This window comes from Ambystoma mexicanum, chromosome 6q, assembly GCF_040938575.1.
Source record: "Ambystoma mexicanum isolate Mex_15411 chromosome 6q, UKY_AmexF1_1, whole genome shotgun sequence".
NCBI classification, from domain to species: Eukaryota; Metazoa; Chordata; class Amphibia; order Caudata; family Ambystomatidae; genus Ambystoma; species Ambystoma mexicanum.
Genome location: NC_090937.1, coordinates 1,524,281,312 through 1,524,297,888, shown reverse-complemented (window position 1 = coordinate 1,524,297,888; position 16,577 = coordinate 1,524,281,312). Strand labels below are relative to the sequence as shown.

Genomic DNA, 16,577 nt, shown 5'->3' with positions numbered 1-16,577 from the left:
TAGTGGGGTTGGGGGTATGGTTCGGCAGCTTCAGGAGGACAAACAAATCTGTCAAAAGTAGCCCAATTGTCCATAAAATAACCCTATATGAAATCACTGCACACTTAGGAAATCGTAAGCCTGGCACCCGACTTGCTTCTTACAAAGCTACTTATTGGAACACATAATGTTTGGGAACTTCTCATTGGGTTAGTACAGCAGAGGAGCTTGGAAAAAGATTTTAGTCATTAAGGAGTTGCATGACATTCCTAGGTTGCTATGCCAACCAGATATTCTAATTTCAGAACCACATTCCCTCTCTTCTGTAACACTGGTTTCTGCAATTCACAAATATTCGCCAGAAACACAAATGAGGGATATGTTTGTGAATTTATATTTCGTGTTCGAAAATGCATCCAAATGAATTTTAAAGTTAGGCGATTTAATGTACATTTGCGCCATGAACACATGTAATGTGCTTATCAGTTATGGGTTGTTTTTATTAGTGTGCATGTATGTTTACAGGGAGATGACTAAATATCGCCATTTCCACCATGATGTGCCAGCTGGCTGAACGCATCATTGTATTGTGGTGTTGCATGGCAATATTTACTTGAATGCCATACCTATAGAAACTTCTGCCTTAAGGGAGAACGGAACACTGAGATGGGAACCGAAAAGGTTTAATACGATATTTGCAGACTTAATACTATTTGCGGAGTGGAGGCAGAGTGACTGTATGCTACCTTGAAGCTTCAGTCGGTCTACCATTGCTGTTAATGGTACGCGTTTCCTACAGTGCCTTTATAAACCCCTTGGTCGGCGGAGTGGAGGCAGAGTGAATGTGTGACAGGATGGCGGGGAACGGTCCGGCCACTCTGCTACCCACACTACCCTGACGTTAAAATCAGAATGAACCAGGTCACAGCTGTGCGAAAAATGTTGGAGGAGTCAGCCGACGACCTGCTGAGGTCTAGACACTGGAAAAAGAGACGTAGAAGATCTCCTTTGTCGTCGTCTTCTAGTTCCCCTGAAAGAGTAAATTGCCCCACAAAACACAGCTCTCAAGCTGAGTGGGAGGAATTCAGAAAAAAGATGCTAACCGTCTTCGAGAAAGCGGCCTCGACCCCCTCGAAGTCAGCTGAGGGTGATACCCCGGGTTAAAAGCCCAAAAAATCGAAACGCTGCGAGTCGAAGCACCCGGCGAAAGAGTCGACCCGAAAGCGCCATGAGCCATCGGGAAGGAAGCATCTTCGACGCCATCGTCGAAAGCCCCTTCGAAGCATAGATCGACGCCGTTATCGAAGGGTTCTTCGACGCATCCGTCGATCGAGTCGATGCCGACATCGACATCGACACCGATAAAAGAAAACCCACAGCTACTCCACAGCCAACGGTTACACCGAGAGCCTCCGACACGACGTCGAACGTCGTCGACATCCTCGAGCAGGATTACGATCCTCTCGAGTTCTTCGAGGCCTCTTCCAGTTTTCTCGACGCCTTTGACGGCGCCTTCGAGCATTTTTTACATCGGCGTCAACGACATCGACCTTTTCAAGGCCACTGATAATGGCTTCCTCTGCTTTAGAGATGGTTTTTATACCATTTCACAGGCCAGAGCATCCCCCCTTAAATTCAATTTATGAAGAAAGGGAAGATTCTGATCAAGAAAGGCCTTTTGGGCTGCAGAGGACCACATCACCTGAACCAGAGAGTTTTGCCTCTGAGGAAAGGTTGAAAGACCTTCAGGATGCATTACAGGAAACAATTGGCCTAGACACTTCCCCAGAAGTGGAATTTGTCAAACCAGACCCAGGAGAACATGCTGAAACCCCTTATAGAACCCTAATGTCAAGAATTATGGAGTTCATGGGTTGGTCTGCGCCTTCACCTGTTTTTCAACAGGATGACCTCACAGACATTCTGGATCAAGGTCCACAGGAGGATCCTGTGGTTCCCTTTCATTCTGCTTTACAAAGAAAGATTTCAACTAACTGGGAAACTCCTGAAGTTGTCCCTGCAGTTAACAAGAAGTTGTCAGCGAAATATAGGGTATCTTCTGCTGACCCTGAATACCTATCTAAGCACCCTACTCCAGAGTCTGGTGGTCCAGGCTGCAACTTCATCAGGCAGTACATCTGCATACCCCACTGCTCCACAGGATAGGGATGATAAAAAATATGATGCCATGGCTAAGAGTCTTCTCGGCCTGTAGCATGGCTTTAAAATCTAATAATGCGACTTGTACGCTTGCTAGGTTCAGCCACACTCTTTGGGAGTGTGCTTCATCAGCGGCTGACTGCCTCCAGGAAGGAGAAGAAAGGGACGCATTTTTAAATATCATCAGAGATGGTAAAGATGCAATGTGTGAGTCCCTTCAAACTGGCATTGATTCTGCTGACAGTATCAGCAGGGCCATGGCGGCAAGTACCACAATCCGCAGGCATGCGTGGTTGAGAAAGTCTGGCTTTGCTTCTGACGTACAGGCCAGACTTTTAAATATGCCCTTTGACGGCTCTTCCCTGTTTGGTAAAAAGGCGGATGACAGTTTGGAAAAACTGCAAACATCTAAAGCAGCAGCCAAGTCACTAGGAACTGCAATCCGCCAAACTAATTTTCGTCCCTCAGGATCCTCTTGGAGAGGAAGGTCCTTTCGCTATTATTCCTCATATGGAAGAGGCAGAGGACGGCCAGCTCAAAGAGGCCAAGGAAAATGTACCCATGGTGGACGGGGTAAAGGAAAGAAAGCCGCATCAGCAGGAGCAGGAGCCGCTTTACCTTCGGCAACTGCATCAGCCGCTCCCAAACCACTCTGAGATCTCCCATCACAAGACACCTGTAGGGGGCAGGTTAACTCACCATCTGATGGAATGGCAGGCTATTACGTCAGATGCTTGGGCATTGGAGACAGTTGCCCAAGGTTACTGCCTGCCTTTTCTACGCATCCCTCAGAGCCATCCACCGGGGAACAGCTCTCTAAAAGTGCCGATTCCGCTCCTCTTGCAGGAAATTGTGGACCTGCTAGAGAAAGGTGCCATAGAACCGCTACCTGTAGCGGACAGGAACAAGGGCTGGTACTCCCCCCTACTTTCTCATACCAAAGAAAGACTGAGGACTGAGACCCATCCTGGATTTACGAGAATTGAACAAGTTCCTCAGGAAGGACAAGTTCAAGATGGTAACTCTCTCAGATCCTTCAGGCCCTCCAGCTTCAGGACTGGTTGGTATCTCTGGACCTTCAGGATGCTTATTTCCATGTGCCAATCCATCCCAAGCACAGGAAGTACCTGAGGTTCGCAATTGGCAACTTATTATCAATTTCGAGTTCTGCCATTTGGGCTGACCTTCGCCCCAAGGGTCTTCACCAAGCTAATGTCGGTTGTGGCTGCAAGTCTAAGGAGGGAAGGGACAAGCTCGGATCCAACTAGATTATGTCTGCCACTTCCTTCACAAGCTGGGCTTCTCCCTCAATTTAAAGAAGTCACAGATGATACCATCACAGAGACTCCAGTTCATTGGAGCAGTCCTGGACACGCCCCTGGGAAAAGCCTCGCCACCAGAGGTGAGGGCTCAAGATATTCTGCAGATGGTCACCAGGTTTCAAAATGCCCAACGTCTCCCAGCCTACGACTTTTTGAGGTTGCTAGGCCTCATGGCATCCTGCATATCCCTTGTGCCAGAGGTGCCCGTGAGAATGAAATCCCTTCAGTGGGCACTGAGGACTCAGTGGTCACAATTCTCAGGGAGGATGACAGATCTCCTCCGGATTCCGGACAAGGTAGCCCACGACCTTCAATGGTGGGCCTCTCCAGAGAACATCTTGAAAGGGGAACTGTTTTGGCAACCATGGCCGGAGATAACAGTAGTCACAGACGCCTCACTCAGGGGTTGGGGAGCCCATGCCAACGACTTGACCATCAGCGGTCGTTGGTCTCCATCGGAGTCCAGACTACACATCAACCTGTTGCAGCTGAGAGCCATCAGACTGGCACTGAAGGCTTTTCTGCCGTCTGTACGGGGGAGAAACGTCCTGATAATGACGGACAATACAGTGGCCATGCACTACCTCAACAAAAGAGGAGGCATAGGGTCACTGCCACTGTGCAGAGAGGCGATGCAGCTCTGGTTTTGGGCAATTCAGGAAGGAATCTCTCTATCGGCAATTCACCTAGCCGGAGAGAAGAACTTGACAGCGGACGCTCTGAGCAGGCAGAACGAGTGGGAGATAGCTCAGGAAGTCCTTCAAGAGATCTTCGCCCTTTGGGGAACCCCTTAAGTGGATCTGTTTGCCACCAGTATCAACAGGAAGTGCGACAGATTTTGCTCAAGGGCATTTTCCCCCGAGAGGAGCTCTAGGAGACGCGTTCGTAGTGGACTGGGAGTTCCCACTTCTGTACGCGTTTCCTCCGGTCCCTGTCATTCCTCAAATGATCAGGAGGTTGAGAAGGTTTCGGAAGACCATGATCCTAATTGCCCCGGATTGGGCCAGGAGAACGTGGTACCCGGACCTTCTGGACATGTCCATCCATCCTCCAAGTCGTCTACCGTACAGAGGATCTGCTCTCGCAGAAGGGAGGTCAGGTTCTCCATCCAGCCATCAAGACCCTCAACCTTCACGCTTGGTATCTGAAAGGTTGAGGTACAAGGATTGGGACCTTCCAGATGACGTCATGGAGGTGTTGCTTTCGGCCAGAAGGCCAGCGACTAAAACTCTATACCGCTGCCGTTGGAATACATTTTGCAGCTGGTGCAGAGAAAAGAATATCGAACCCTTTTCATGTGGTACACCTGCGGTGTTATCCTTCTTACTTTATTTGGCAAATTCAGGCCTTCAAGTTGGCACTATTAAGGGCTATCTCGCAGCGCTATCGATTTTTAAGCGCACTGCAGAGGAGCCATCGTATTTCAAAATTCCATTGGTAATACAATACCTGAAAGGTCTTGTTAAGACGGATTTCTGAACTCTGTCCTGGTGGCGCAGAAGTTCAGAAGGCCAACCTAATTACTTGGAACAGGGTAACCTCTGGACGAGCCAGACCAATCAAGGTAGCGATTGCGGCGGTCAAGACTAGGTCTCAAGAGGGGTGAGGGTGACTGCAAGCCCACAATGAGCACACAAAGTAAGGACACTTACAAACTACTCCAAACAGGTGTTCTATTAAAAATATATACACATTTATTCCAAGGCCTTTAAAACAATGACCGTAGCGAGAAAATCACAATAGAACGATAGTAAACCAACACATACCATACCAATACAATATATATACAAATACAACAAGTCTCAAGCGTTAGATGCACGAAATGTGTAGTACACCTAAAAGGGAAGGAAAACAGGCAGTGCGAAATAATGCTTAGACCCTGTCCGCCTTCAGAGGCACCTAACTAATAGGAAGTCCGAGCCCTGCGAAGAGTGGAGCCTTGTGCTCAAAAGTACCTGCACGCGCTGGTGCCAACGGGCAAAAGGGGAGCCTCTTCGAAGGAAATCAGGCAGTTCAGTTTAGTGCACAAATGAAGAAGAACGAGTTCCGCGACTCAAGCGCAGCCTCCACTGTGGGCAGAAGCAGAGCGCGAGTACGGAAAAGGATGCTGTTTTGACACAGCGGGGAAAAGCTATGGGCTCCTGCAGGAGGGTGACCAGATCCTAGCTATGCTACTCACCGGTCCCTGATGCAAGCAGACCCAGGCTTCTCCGCGTCCGTTTCAGTAGCTGGCAGGTTCAGAAGAGCAGGGAACGTCTCGTCGTGTTGAGTAAAAAGACGTCCCAATCGAAGAAACCCGCACAGTTTGTTACCACAGCAGGGCAACGGAGCAGCCGTGTGTATCTGAGCCAAACGTACACTACTCACTTCAGACCTGGGAACGCCAAGTGTACGAAGCGTGTGAGAGTGACAAGGACTCCAAATACTACACAACCTGGCGGTGGTTACAGAGCATGACTCCCGTGTAAGCTGGTCCGTCAACTGGATGGCCCAGAGACGCTTCCGAAGGCTTACTGGCAGGAGATGGTGAAGATGCCGAGAATAGCTGTTCCCGCTATTCTAAGGGTCGAAGTACCAGTACAGGCCTTCTGGTTCGATGAAAGGTAAAAAGGGTTTCACAAGGCGACAGCAGTGCAGAGGGGAAGTCCTTCAGCGGGTCACCAGCGATTCCTCGGTTCAGCCTCTTGGTTGCAGGATACTTGGCTCCTGTATTCCTTCGTTCGTGAGAACTCAGGAGATCGACATGGTAATGGTGTTTCCAGCCCCCTCTTATCCACGGTTCCCTTCGCGCCAAAACAGAGGGGACCCAATGGGAGATCCGCTCATCAACACTCACACCATTCGTGGACCAATCACGGACCACGGTGGTCCCAGGCATTCACACCATCCTAGACTCTGGCACCCAGGATGTGTATTGGGACCAGACATCCCAGCCCACATCCTGGAGGCACACACCAGGCATGTAGAAGCCCGCGAAAGCATCCGTGTTTCGCGGGAAAGTACATGCCCAAATAAGGAAGGCCCCGGGTCGGCTCGACCTGGGGAAGGTGAAGGGAGCAAGACGGTCAGCGGACAGGACAAAGGAGCCTCGTGGTCTGGCCATTTTGGGAGCCAGGCCACCATTTTGGGTTAAGCGCGAGAAACGCGCTTAGAACGCCAAAAGGAGCTCAAAACACAAGAAACGATCGCTGCCACCATTCCCGTCCGTGAATCACTTGCACCGATCAGTTACAATCCTAAAAGAGCATCTAGGGCCTGTAGAAGGCTAGAGACCCAAGAGAGCTGTAACTTAGCTTACAGTGCCCTCTTGTGTTATGTTGCACGAAAGCCGCAACATGATAAAAGAAACTACGGAAAATAGCGTTTCCCGGTACTGACTGTCTTAAGGGCATGTCAGTTTCCCGTAAGAAAGGAGCGAAAGCCCAGAGGAGTGCGGCAGAAGGCTGCACTTCTCTGGCAAAGTTGAAAACAAGGTGAAAAACAACAGCAAAAAGTTTAGGGGTTGCCACATGGAAGGAAAAGTACCTACAATTACGAAATCTTAACTAATGTTTACCCTCCAAGACCATTCCAAGTTCCCTTATGGGACTTAAATCTAGTTTTAAACTTCCTAAAGGGTGCTCCTTTTGAACCACTCCACTCTTGTTCATTGAAGTTTCTCACGCTCAAAACTGTTTTATTGGTAGCATTAACATCTGCTAGAAGGGTTAGCGAGATACAAGCCCTCTCTTGTAAACCTCCTCATACAATTTTTCACAAGGACAAAGTCGTTCTACAGGTGAAGCCTAACTTCCTCCCAAAGGTAGTTTCTGAATTTCACATTACTCAGACGATTACTTTACCTTCATTCTATCCTCCTCCCCAACCGGGGAAAGAGGAAGAGAGACTACCCAGGCTGGACCCTAAGCGAGCCATGAGTTTTTATATCAGTAGACTTGCTAAAATTAGACAGGCAGACCAACTCTTTGTAGGTTACGCAGGACATAAGTTGGGATTACCAATAACCAAACAAACCATCTCGAGATGGATTATTTTAGCCATTCTGGAATGCTACAAACTGGCAGGGAAAGAGCCCCCTCAAGATCTAAGGGCTCATTCGACCAGGGGTATCGCAGCCTCCTCAGCTCTTCAAAGAGGGGTACCAATTAGAGACATATGTGCGGCTGCCACATGGTCGTCCGCACATACCTTTACCAAATTTTATAGCCTGGATTCCTCCTCTATTCAAGAGACTAGATTTGGCAAAGCTGTGTTACACACTGTTCATTCTTAAAGAGTAATATGGCATCTCTTACTCCCGCCTCCAATCACATACCACTGCTATGGGAGTCTATCATAGATAAGGAATATGTCGGAGGACACAATCCCTTCGAAGAACAAGTTACTTCTTACCTGGTAACGTTCTTTCGATGGGATGTTCCTCCGACGTATTCCTTATCGCCCCTCCCATCCATCCCCGCAGTAACATTTCCCTCGTGGTTGCAGCTTATGCTCCTTCAAGGGTAGTAACCATTCATACAATAACTACCTTACTCTACAAAACGGAACTGAGCAATGGACGCTGCGTGTGGCCATTTATAGGCATGATGATGACGGCGGCGTCGATACGGTGGCTGTCGACGCACAGCGCCCTCTACTGGGGAAAACATTTTCTGAGGCCAGCAAGCTGGAGATACAAATATCATAGATAAGGAATACGTCGGAGGAACATCCCATCGAAAGAACGTTACCAGGTAAGAAGTAACTTGTTCAACTTTCCTATTAACAAAAACACCAGTAACTAATTAATTCTCTTGGTTAACATTGCACTGCAGTTCAGTAAACGCGGACGGAAATTCTGGCTTGGTGTCAGGCTGAGGGGTCCTGTGTCCGCGGAAGCTGCTGAACCCCCGACAATCCCCCTGAAATGTAATTCCCAGAACTAGATATTAATTCAGCTCTACAAACTACACCCCAAAGGGAAAGGGGGAAGTGGATAACAAAACAACACCAGGCTGACTGCGTCAAGGCTAACCAAAGCTGAACCTGTAGAGGATATAAGAAAAGCAGATACAAATCCTTTTATTACTTACTTAACCTTTAGAGTTGGAAAGACTTTAAATCCTTAACTAATAATTAAGAATCATACCTGGTTCTTCTCTTGAAATTTCTTAGAGAAGCTTGTAAAGAAGCTGAACATCTCTCTTACTTGAGACTCTTGAAATTCACAGCAACTTCTTAATTTGGGAAAACCTGGAAAGTTTTGCTCTTTGCCTTTTTTATTTCCAAAATTCACTAATTGTCCAGTTAAATTGTCTTTAATTTTTTCTTTCTTTTTCTTTCAAACTTTTCTTTAGTTTTCAAACTTTTTACAAATCTATAGAGTTTGTGAATTCTTGAAAAAACATGTGCACGCAGATAATCTCAATACTGAAGATTTGCACGTTGAAAACTTCCTGCGTTGAAGAACACGCGCACTGTAAGAAAAGTCCACACGCTTGTAAACACGCGCAAAGCAGAAGTCACGCGCAAACGGAATCGCGCGCAGATAACACATGCGCTTGTAAACTCCCGCGCTGATGAATTCACGCGCCTTATAACCCACGCGCAAAAGAGTTCACACGCGGACGAGTTCACGCGTTAAGAAGCACACGCACTGGTAATCACACGCGCAATTGAGTTCTCGCGCAGAAGCACACGTGCTTGAAAACACACGCGCAATTGAGTTCTCACGCGGCGAACAGATTTTCGCGCTAGAAAGCACACGCGCTGGTAAACACACGCGCAGTTGAATTCACTCCCCTGGAAGTACACGCGCTGGAAAAGACACACGCAATATTCCCTCGCACGCGAAAAGGTTCAACGGTTAGTTTCAGATTACACGTAGTACATGTTTAACAAATAGCGTTCATCCTTTAACCTCGCGCAAGACTTCAAGCGCACTCAAAAGGTTCAAAAATATAAATTCAAAGGTAACATTTTACGGGTTCTCACTTAAATGTCTTTAAGATAAACAGAGCGGCAGTTAAACAAAGTCACCCATCTCCAGAACGATTTCTTAAAGATCTTCAGAGTTTCCTGTCTTCAAAACGCATTCCTTAACCCTGATAACTTCTCCTGAAACCCCCAAGAAAGTAGCCGCTCAACTGCTAGCGCCTGAAGGATAAAATCCACCAGGCCCAAGTCTAAAGCAGGAGCAGCCACTACACACGTCCTCTCAGCTGGGGTTTAGATGATGAAAGGCAAAGAGTGACAGTTTAGAATGTTCATTGTTGTTCAGCAGTGTTTTCTAACCAATCAGAGCTGTCACTGTGAAACTCCATTTTTGCCTTGGGTCAGAACCAGGATTCTGAATCGGGAAGTTAAGGCCAAACCAACTACAATAGAAAACTTCCCACCCACACAAGGCTAATCTAAAAAAGGATAATAAAAGAGAAATAATGGGAAAGAAACTTGAATAAGGGAAAATAGCCTGAATAGGGGAAGGAAACCTGACACTTGGTATTTCTCTATGAAAGAAAAATGTGCACCAAAAAAAAATGTAAGGAATGAATACTGAACCTTTTGTTCGCACAGGAACGTAGATGCATATTTGGAAGGCTCTTTTGATGCAATTGGACAGTGGAGGCAGAAGCGTACGAGGTATAAAGTAAGGAAAGGCAGGGCTACTCTTGATTGACAGACAGATAGAATATAGGGAGCTGAACTGAAAGCTGGGTCATTCTGTTCCTGCCTGTGACACTGCTGGGTATGCCTTCCCTGAGCTGCAGTCTGCAGAAGGAAGTGAAGTGCAGAGAGAGGTGAGGCCCTGGCGTTGAATTTTTCTGGGATTCCAAGGCCCACTCGAAGCCAGTGTGGCGGTTGTAATCCTCCCGCGCAGATAAACCGTGGCAGAAAGATTGCCCAGACTAAGCGTAGAAGCCTCCATAAATAATTGTAAGTGAAGCGCATCATGAGAGCGTGGGCTGAATGTGATTCATTATCAGTCAGCACAGCAGTCTATTTTAAAAACGGAATGCAATGTCTTTTTTAAAAAAAATTTTTTTTAGCTAATTACAAAATCTAGTTTACAAATTCCTTGTTTAGGGAGACCACACCTCTTGGAACTTATGTGCTTGTTGCACTTATGTATTGAATACATATCTAGTTCTTTATCAAAGGGATTTGGAGACAAGACCTTTGCTGCACTAATGTAGTGAATAAATATCTAGTCCTTTTTTATCAAAGGGATTTGAAGACAAGAAGACACCTTGTGGCTTCTTTTGGGGGTAGGACACTGCTGTTATCAGCACCCAATCGTCCCTTGGGCCATGGCAGAAACCTGTTTGGGCTTATTTCCCAGTACAGCCAAAAAACATTTATTTCTTCATTTTATTTTGTATTGAATCAGCAGCAAGCCTGTTGAATTAAAACCTCCCATATTTTTCCTAGCAAAACCCCCTTTGCATTGCTAGGCCAAGACCAAGCCTTCTTTCAACATTACACTTTTAAAACGGGCATTTTTCCTTATTTGCAAAAGCGCATTTTAACACATGGTGAAGTCTGCTGAGCTGACCATGTCAAAAGGTTTTCCCTTTGTTCCGACTTCCCAACATTGTTTTGCAGCCCTAGTCAGTTTCACATCTACAGCAATCTTTAAGACACAGGTCCACTGAAATTGACTTATGCCCTTAGCGATAGGGTTTCTTTTGAAGCAGTGATTTTTGACATTTTGTAACCCAAAAGTCAAGCGTTTTCCCATGCGGTTGAAAATAAAGCTTCTGTTGATTTCCCAGACTTGGTCGGACACCGCCTGCCAAGGAATAAGGCTCTCTTCTGCTAGAGCACAACCTGAATATGGATGGGCGTGGCCGAGCCTCACTGATAAAAGCAAAGTACAAACAGATGAAAAGAACATCAAAGCGGCATCATTTTAAATGTAAAAAGATTTCCCTTTTTTAATGAGGAAACTGTTAAACTACCAGCAAAGCACTGCAGTCTTTCCATTTCGCTTCGGTAGTACACACCAGAACACACCCTGCAGCCTTTCTTGGTGTGCTCCTGGTTCTAACTTGCCCAATGGTGCTTGGCAAAACAGTGCAGCCATCCTTTTGTAGCTGCAACACAGTTTTGATGTACAGCAGTGGTGCTCAAAGGAGCAGGCACAGCCATTTTGTTAACTACTGAAGTGCACCTTGGTTATGTATGGGACTTCTGCTGAGTAGGTCAATGTATCCCACAAGCGTATGAGCAGAAACTGCGCACAAAGATGTGCTCCTAATGTGTGGGTGGGCCTTGGCTCCGAGTTGTCAAATGGAGTTGTGTCGAGTTAAACCGTGCCAGTAACAACTAAAGCCCAAGGAGCATTGTCTTGCCAGAAGGCACATGTGCCCTGCTGGCTAGCTGATGTGTCCTGGTACATGGCTTCAGAGGTGTACTGGCTGAGTATGCCATGCTTCACCACAAAGTGCAAATTAAGTGAGAACACTATAAAGCATGTAAACAAAAAGTTCATGTGAAACTATGAAACTCGTGAAATTTACACACTAAGGGCCTGATTCATGGAAGTGGTTTTATAACTGCGCAATCCCATAGGAAAACGTTCCATGAATCGGGCCCTAACTGTTCAGGAAAATCTCTATATTCCACACACTGCATGTATGTTAAACTGGAGTAAGGACATCTGACTTGGCTACTGAAAGAGCAGCAAAGCAAAATGTGGTGTTGAGCAGGATGTGGGTCATCAATTAAAATTCCTGTATTGAACGGGAGATTTGTGATGGTTTGCCTTTTTGTTTTCTCAAAAAAAGTACCCAATGCCAATGGTTTTCTGGGAAATATAGTTTTATCAAACTGGTTTGCTTTGCTACTTAAAGTGTGTAAGCATAATACCACTTTGCCATGCTGAGCTGTGTCCTGATTGCTTATGCCTGTAGCTACAGTAGAACTTTATTTAATTTGCTTGAGGTTTTAATTTGCACTTTTATCTCATGTTTATGTATTGAGCTTACTGCTTGGTAATGACTGCAATTTATGCGGTAGAATATGGGGCTCTAAATGTATCGCATCCCATCATTATCTGTACAATGCTGGGCAAGTTCAAAGGCTCTGAACATTAAAGGTTGTGGAGGTTTCTACAAAAGGCACTCTATAATTCTGTGTGAAACGATACTGATTGAGACTAATTGAGCTGGTCTCTGTTTGGAGCACCCAATCCTCCTGATTGGATACGATTGTGAGTTATTCTTGTATTTCTTAGATCACGCTACTTTTGAACTGGGAGCGACGTGGATCCATGGTTCAAATGGCAACCCGATCTATCATCTAGCAGAAGACAATGGCTTGCTTGAAGAGACAACAGATGGAGAGCGAAGCGTTGGTCGCATCAGCCTTTACTCCAAGAATGGTGTGGCTCACTACCTTACCAACAGTGGCCAGAGAATCCCCAAAGATTTGGTTGAAGAATTTAGTGATTTGTACAACGAGGTAGGGATATTTACATTCCTGTTATTTTTTTTCCTTCAAATATGATTCTCTATCAACACCTAATGCTGTACCTCTAAATGGTTTGGGTTGTTTCATCATTGTATTGCGTGTGTCTATCGCACACTGATATTTCTTGATGCATGTATGTGATAAAATGTACTTATTGTGCATTTCTAAGGCGCTGATGCATCAAGTAAATTGTTTCAAAGCGCCAACAGGGAGGAAACATTGGAATTAAATCAGAATATAACAATGGATGTGCGCCATGAGGCCTGTGGGTGATCTGATGCGATATGAAGAATTAAAATAAATAAAATAAATGAAAGATGGAGGCAGATCTACTAGGCCTTGTGAGCATTCAGACCGTGCAAGTGCAGAGAGAGAGAAGGGAAGAGGAGCAGTGGAATAAGTGCTGGGTGTCCCAAGAGGGCAGTGGTGGGCAGTGAGAAGCTGTAAGTACCTAGGTGAGTAGTGGGCTGCCATTTAATCCCCATCCTCTTTGTTTAGAATGTTTGGGTCCGGAACACCGTTGGGACTCCTGTTTTTACTGTGACTCCCTTTCGGTCCGGGCACTTGAACGTCGGTTGGAGCGGTGGGAGGAGGTGTGCCGACGAACTCCTCCTTCGCATTTTCAGGCGTTCGACAAGAAGAAAAAACGCCCGGTAAGTTCTTTACTTTTCAGAGCACTCCGACCGGGGGTTACCTTCCCGGGTTCCTCTCGGTCCAGGAGGGGCGTTGATCGTTCTGTTACCAGGGTTCACCCTGAGGTGCCTGTTGGGCCTAATAATTCTACCAGAGTTTTCTCCAAGGATCTCCGTAAGGGGCCTGTGAACACCGCAGTACGCTCCGAGGCCCCTCCTGTGGGGGCTGTTTGTAGACCCAGTTCTACTGAGTCGTGGGGTACCAGAGTTCGCTCTGAGGCCTCTCTGCTGGCTTCCCTCAAAAACAAAACCGGGGTGCGCCCCGAGGCCTTGGCTGGGCTTGTACCGAACAGATGTTCGAGGCCCGCGCAGAAAAGGCTGTTACCGGGCCTGGGTCTGAGGTCTCTCGTACAGAGGCTAAAGCTACCAACAGTTCTGGGAGGCCGGTCAAGGCTTTGTCGGTGAAAGCGCATCGTTCCCGGTCTTGTGGTGACACCAGATCTGTTGAGGGGGCAAAGAAGCAAAGTTCTTCTTTTACCGGCAGTGCCAAGGTCCTTCCTCAGTTGGCGGTTGGTATGTCACAAAAACATGCCAGGCCTCATACTACCGGCTCGGCCGAGGTTCCTTATGTTAAGGCTAAGATTAAGACCACTGATCCATCGACGGGGACCCCTGTCTCACTTACTCACATGCTGCAGTTCCCCTCAGATGAGGACAAAATGGTGTCCGTTCCCGCCACAAACACGGCGGCCATTTTAGGTGCTACCCCTACAACTATGCCACCGGCTTCTGGTGTAAGGCTCGGTCTCTTGGGTGAACCTACGTTCCCTTGTGCGCATCCTTACCGGCCGGTTTATGATTGGAACGCCCGGATGCCTCTTCCGCACAATGTTTCGTTGCCCGCGGAATCAAAATCCTTTGATTTATGTGGATACGTCGGTGGAGGGGCCGGTGTGGCACCCCTCCCCATGACATCCCTGGATTTGTCCACCTCATGAGGCCTCCTCAGGTTCCTAAACAATCTCCTGAGGATGCCTTTTTCTGTAAATTTCACGCGCTTATGCACACCGACCCCATTAGGGAATATGTCAAAGGGCTTTTCAAGGAGATATGTCCACCGGCGCCTCCGGTTCCACCTGTTCCTCCGGTGGTTCCGCCGGCGCCTCCCTTGCCCGTGGTGCTCACCCTGCTCTCCCGCCTTTGCCTCCATTGTCCCCAGTGGACAAGCAGTTGACACGGCTCAGCAGGATCCTGACCTGTCAGATGACCCTCAAGGCAATCGGGACACCGAGGACCTTCCCCGCTCTATCAGAGCCTTTCGTCACCGGGTACTGGACATGATGAGTTTCTTAGATGTTCCGGTGCCTGAGGCACCCGCTCAGCAGGAGGGCGTGCTTTCTGGGGCGTTCACCCTGTCTCCTTTGGAGTGTACCTGCCTGTTCCTGCAGAAGGACATTCTGGCCGAGGTCCGAAGAGTCTGGGAAAAGCCAAACTCGGGCCTTTTTGTCAATAAAAAGATTGACGTGAGGTACAGGCTGCATTCTTCGGAAGAGGTAGCCCTGTCGTCTTGTCCGCCTCCCTCCTCCACAGTGGTGGCTGCGGCCACTTTGCAGTCCAGGCCTGCAGCATCCTCTTCCACGACGGCTACTCAGGTTCTGGGAAAGGAGGACAAGCTCCTCGACTCCCTCGGGAGGAAAATCTTCGCCAACTCGGCCTTGCAGCTCAGGCAGGCCAACGCCAGATTGATATTGGTGGGAGCTAATATGCGCATGTGGAAACGTCTGTCAGGGTTTGAGGAGCACATTCCGGTCGAGAAGCTGGAAGATTTCAAAGGAGGCCTTTCTGATGCCAGGGTCTTGGCCCAGGATCTCCTGGAGGCTGCGGCCCATCACGTAGACACCTCGGCTCGGGGCCTGATGCTTGGGGTTGATACCTCACGGCAGGCGTGGCTGCATGCCACTAAATTTTCTAAGGAAGTGCAAGACAAAGTGTTGGACATTCCATTCGATGGTAAGGAGCTTTTTCATTCTTCTACTGATGTAGAGCTCACCAAAACCAAGGATAGCACTCAGACCGCTAAATAATTGTCTGTTCTGGTTAAAGCTCCTTTCAAATCCCAGAGACCGTTGTCGCAAAGTCGACCTTCCTCTGGTTTTAGGGGCTTCCTCGACCGCAAATCTCGCAGAGTGGCTACTCCTGCGGGGAATAACCGCTGTAGACAACAACATACGCGGTTTTTCTCCCGCTCCTCAGCCTCCTCACCAGGTTCAGTTGGCACTGCCACCGATGAGCCTGCCAAATGAGGGTTGTCTGCGCTCGCACGAGACCCCGGTGGGAGGGCGCATTGCGTCTCATTGGGAGGCGTGGCAGACCATCACAGAAGACAGATGGCTCTTGTCAGTCGCTCGAGCGGGCTTCCGCTTACCTTTACCCCCCTGCCCTACCCCTCAACCCTCCTTTTCAGCTGTCGGGCTCACCCTCCCTCAAGGCCGAGGTTCAGAAACTTCTGGACCTCAGAGCTGTGGAACCCGTTCCCCTTGGGGAGCGAGGGGAGGGCTTCTACTCCCGGCTGTTTACGGTGCCCAAACCCAACCAGACTGGTCTGCGCACCTTCCTAGACCTTTCCGAGTTCATTCTTTTCCTACCACAAGAGAAATTCAAGATCACGCCCGGCCTGATTCGCTCCTCTATGCAGATGGGCGATTGGCTCAGCGTGGTGGATCTTCAGGATGTGTACATGCATATCCTGATATGGAATCCACACAGGAGATACCTCAGCTTCTCTTTGGGAGAGGAGCACTTCCAGTTTTAGGTGCTTCCTTTTGGCCTCAGCTCGGCGCTGCGTGTCTTCACGAAGATGTCGGTGATTGCGACCTATCTTCGTCTCCAGGGTATCCATGTGTATCCTTATTTGGACAACTGGCTCTTACTCAGCCCTTGTCCGTTGGCAGCAGCTGGCAACCTCCAGTCTCTCCTTCAGCTCCTGTTCCATCTTGGGCTGTCGGTGAACTGGCGGAAATCCTCCATGACT

The 16,577-nt window shown here is 48.0% G+C and overlaps 1 protein-coding gene across 1 annotated transcript in view; it reads left to right on the top strand.

The window, feature by feature from the left end:
- The window catches only part of SMOX (spermine oxidase), a 255,085-nt gene that overhangs the window by 94,182 nt on the left and 144,326 nt on the right, over positions 1–16,577 (top strand). Inside the window, exon 3 of the mRNA XM_069632218.1 lies at positions 12,679–12,905. Coding sequence (XP_069488319.1) covers positions 12,679–12,905 — 227 coding nt within the window. The remainder of the gene's footprint in view (positions 1–12,678; positions 12,906–16,577) is intronic.